General features: G+C 47.7%; 1 protein-coding gene across 1 annotated transcript; it reads right to left on the bottom strand.

Moving 5' to 3' along the window:
- Positions 1–1,837: 1,837 nt before the first annotated feature.
- CYS3 (Cystathionine gamma-lyase) lies at positions 1,838–3,088 on the bottom strand (the record flags this gene model as incomplete). The annotated part of the gene is made up of 1 exon (XM_031154100.1): positions 1,838–3,088. The coding sequence occupies one exon, from the start codon at positions 3,086–3,088 to the stop codon at positions 1,838–1,840; it is 1,251 nt and encodes a 416-aa protein (XP_031000892.1).
- Positions 3,089–3,310: the final 222 nt, after the last annotated feature.

The raw sequence follows: 3,310 nt of genomic DNA, 5'->3' as shown, positions 1-3,310 counted from the left end.
GCATTTAGAGTAAGAAGCACAGCAATGGACGTTCACAGGCGCCATTGCTGATCATTTTGTAGCCCAGTGTTGTTCGTCTAGCAGTTATTCCTATGCCTCCCCGCCCTGTCGCAGCTACAGTATATGACCCCGGCCCGGACGGGGTGCAATAAGGTATATATGAACTCAAATATCACTTATAGCCACCACATACGACCATAGACTGAGGAGGATTGGGCATCCCGTCCGCTCTGCCATACACAAGCCTCAGATCGGCAGATTAGTAGTTGGGTGGGTGACCACCAGCGAATACCTGCTGTTGTATGTTTTTTTTTGGTCTTTTTGGCAACTTCTCCCTTCTCCCTAGGGTTAGCGGGGGGGAATAGTAACTTTTGCTATGCGTAGATAGTTACTTACTCCCTACCATATGAATTAGTCTACCATAACCTATTGCAGTTTCCCTGCTTTTTGATCTACCCTTGGGCAATGACAGGAAATGGTTGTCTTGTTAACGTTGCGCATGCACTAGGCCTCCTGGGTAACTAGGTTCGCGAATAACTACTACGCAAGTCTATACTTTATTCTCACCAACTAAACAAACATAGCCCATGAAGCCCAAGAAAACTATCCACGGCATACCCTGCCTGGTTTACTGACTACATTTCCAAAGAACCACCTTGAATGAGATAAACCCTCCTCTCCTTTATTTAACAGCTCAAATGTAAAACCCGAGTTTGATGAAAACGAATACGAGCTTTGCCTTGACACACGATACCTCCAACTACACTTCAACTTCAACATGACATCCCAATTGCATCTCGGCCTTCATGTACCACCATCCCAGCAAGTGTCTACCCCTTCCCCCGCCTCCAAATCACACAAACATAAGCAGACATGCCAATTACTACGACGTAAAACAGCCACCGACATGACCTACTAACCTTTGGACGAGACAGTCCGCGGTGAGCTCATATATCCTTGACGAAATGATCACCTTTTAGGTCCACCACACCAGCAACTCATCCCGTCATCAGTCATGCCTGAGATGCTCTTGTTGAACCTGAATATTCTGTACCGTACGTTCCATTCCTGGGTAGACCAATATCCTAACTTTACATGTTGAGATTTGCTTGTAAGAGTATCAAACACAACCTGTAAAAAACACGAGTGAGTGAACATGACTAACAGCAACAAACACGCACTCTAACCTAGCGATAAAACTTTCCACGTCAAGCAGCAGACAGAAGCACGAAAGTAATCGGGGTTTAAAAGTTCCAAGAGCGTAGCCAAGGAAAGAAAGTGCAAGTGAACCACCGCTCATCAGATTTTGCGGTGTCAGTTCCTGTTGGCAGCTTCGCATGCAAGCTGTCACCCAAGATTATATATACTATTTCAACACCTCCTCAACCACACATTGCATCTCATCCACAAAGCTAAAAGAAGAAAAGAAAGCGACTAGCCTCCGATCAATCAAAGATTAGGTCTAATGTATTTAGACCTTGAAAACCTGGCCACATGCTGATTGAAAGCAGATGTGTCGGTTTTATTGCTGACGCTGGCCAAGAAGTTCCAAGGTAGACTAAAGTCCTTGGTAACAGGGAAATCAGATATAGATCGCTTATGTGCTTAATATAAAGGTAAGAGATAGGGTTTATATAGTTCTGCCTTGAGAAGGGGAAAGAGTTTCAGACATAGAGAGGGGAGCTCTTGAAAATCGTGTATTATGTGAGATCTAGGGATATTCTGTCCTGTAAAAGTCCTAACTCCAGGACTGGATTTCATGATATATCTTTTGTCTTCCATGCATTTTCATAACCCCCAAACACCATTGAAAAGCCACGCATCTATCATAAGGTATCTAAGCATGTCCATTCCCATTCGTTGCAAATTTATTCGTAATCTTTGACGCCACAACTGCCTTCTCCAACGCCTGCAGCACATCGGCCTTCAAATCTTCCGCATCTTCAATCCCACAGCTAACCCTCACCAGATCATCAAAGACACCCACCGCCTCCCTCTGCTCCTTCGGAATTCCCGCATGCGTCATGCTACTCGGAACTTCGATCAAACTCTCGATCCCGCCTAAGCTTTCAGCGAGTGTGAAGAGGGAGGTGGTTTGGCAGAAGCGCTCCGCTGCTGCGTGGCCGCCTTTGATGCGGAAGGAGAGCATACCACCGCCCATGCCATTTCGGTGCTGCTTAAGAGCGATGGCACGGTGAGGATGAGAGCCTAAGCCAGGGTAATTGACTGAAATGACATGGGGAGAGCCTTCGAGGGCTTTGGCGACCGCTGTGGCGTTTGTAGTCGCTTCTCTTGCTCTTAGATGCAATGTCTTGAGTCCTCGGTGAGCCAGCCAGCTATCGAATGCGGAGGGAATGGCGCCAATTGCGTTTTGGAGGAAGCTTAGTCTCTCCTTCATAACGTCCGAGTTGAATGCTGCGACACCCATAACTACGTCTGAGTGGCCGTTGATGTATTTGGTGACCGAGTGTACGACGATATCCGCTCCATGGTCGAGGGGGTTCTGAATGTAGGGGCTGAGAAAGGTGTTGTCGACTATTACCACGATGCCATGTTCGTGTGCTTGTGATGCGACGGCTCTAATATCGACCAGACGAAGTGTAGGGTTTGAAGGGGTTTCGATCCAGACCAGCTTCGTCTCTGGTGTGATGTGATCTCTGATATCAACCTCGATCTCCGGCGTAAAAGTAACCTTGACACCATGCGCCTTTGCGACCTGTGTGAAATATCGGTGGGTTCCTCCGTAAACGTCGCTGACACTAACGACATGACTTCCAGCAGCCAAGCTTTGTAGAATGATGGCTGTAGTTGCTGATCCCGAAGCAAATGCCAAGGCGTACTTTGCATGCTCGAGCGCTGCGACAGCTTTCTCGAAATTCACGCGATTGGGGTTGGAAGATCGACTATACTCATACTGGCCGACAGGTTTGCCCACCGCAGTCTGCGCAAAGGTTGTGCTGAGGGAGATGGGCTCGATGACTGCGCCAGTGGTGGGATCATGAGGGGAACCTGCATGAACAGCGAGGGTACCGAATCTGTGGATTGGAGATGGAGCCCGGGGAGGAGTGTCAATTGGGTGGTCTGCCATCCTGTGTTGTGTTGTGTTGTGTTGTGTTGTGTTGTGTTGTATTGGAGGGGTGGAGGGGCGGGGTTGAGATTTTTATTTCCGTGTAACGAAATGTCGTATTCTAGATTCTTGGATAGGAAGAAAGGAAATTCTTTTTGTTGACTGGCACAACAAAGACAAGTACGTGTTTTGGAGTATGCGACGGAAGGAAAAACGATGGGGGAGATGGGGAGGAGGAGGAGG

Source organism: Lachnellula hyalina, assembly GCF_007821495.1.
Source record: "Lachnellula hyalina strain CBS 185.66 chromosome Unknown contig00370, whole genome shotgun sequence".
Classification (NCBI taxonomy): Eukaryota; Fungi; Ascomycota; class Leotiomycetes; order Helotiales; family Lachnaceae; genus Lachnellula; species Lachnellula hyalina.
The sequence above is the reverse complement of the archived record's forward strand: the minus strand, read 5'-3'. Positions and strand labels throughout refer to the sequence as shown.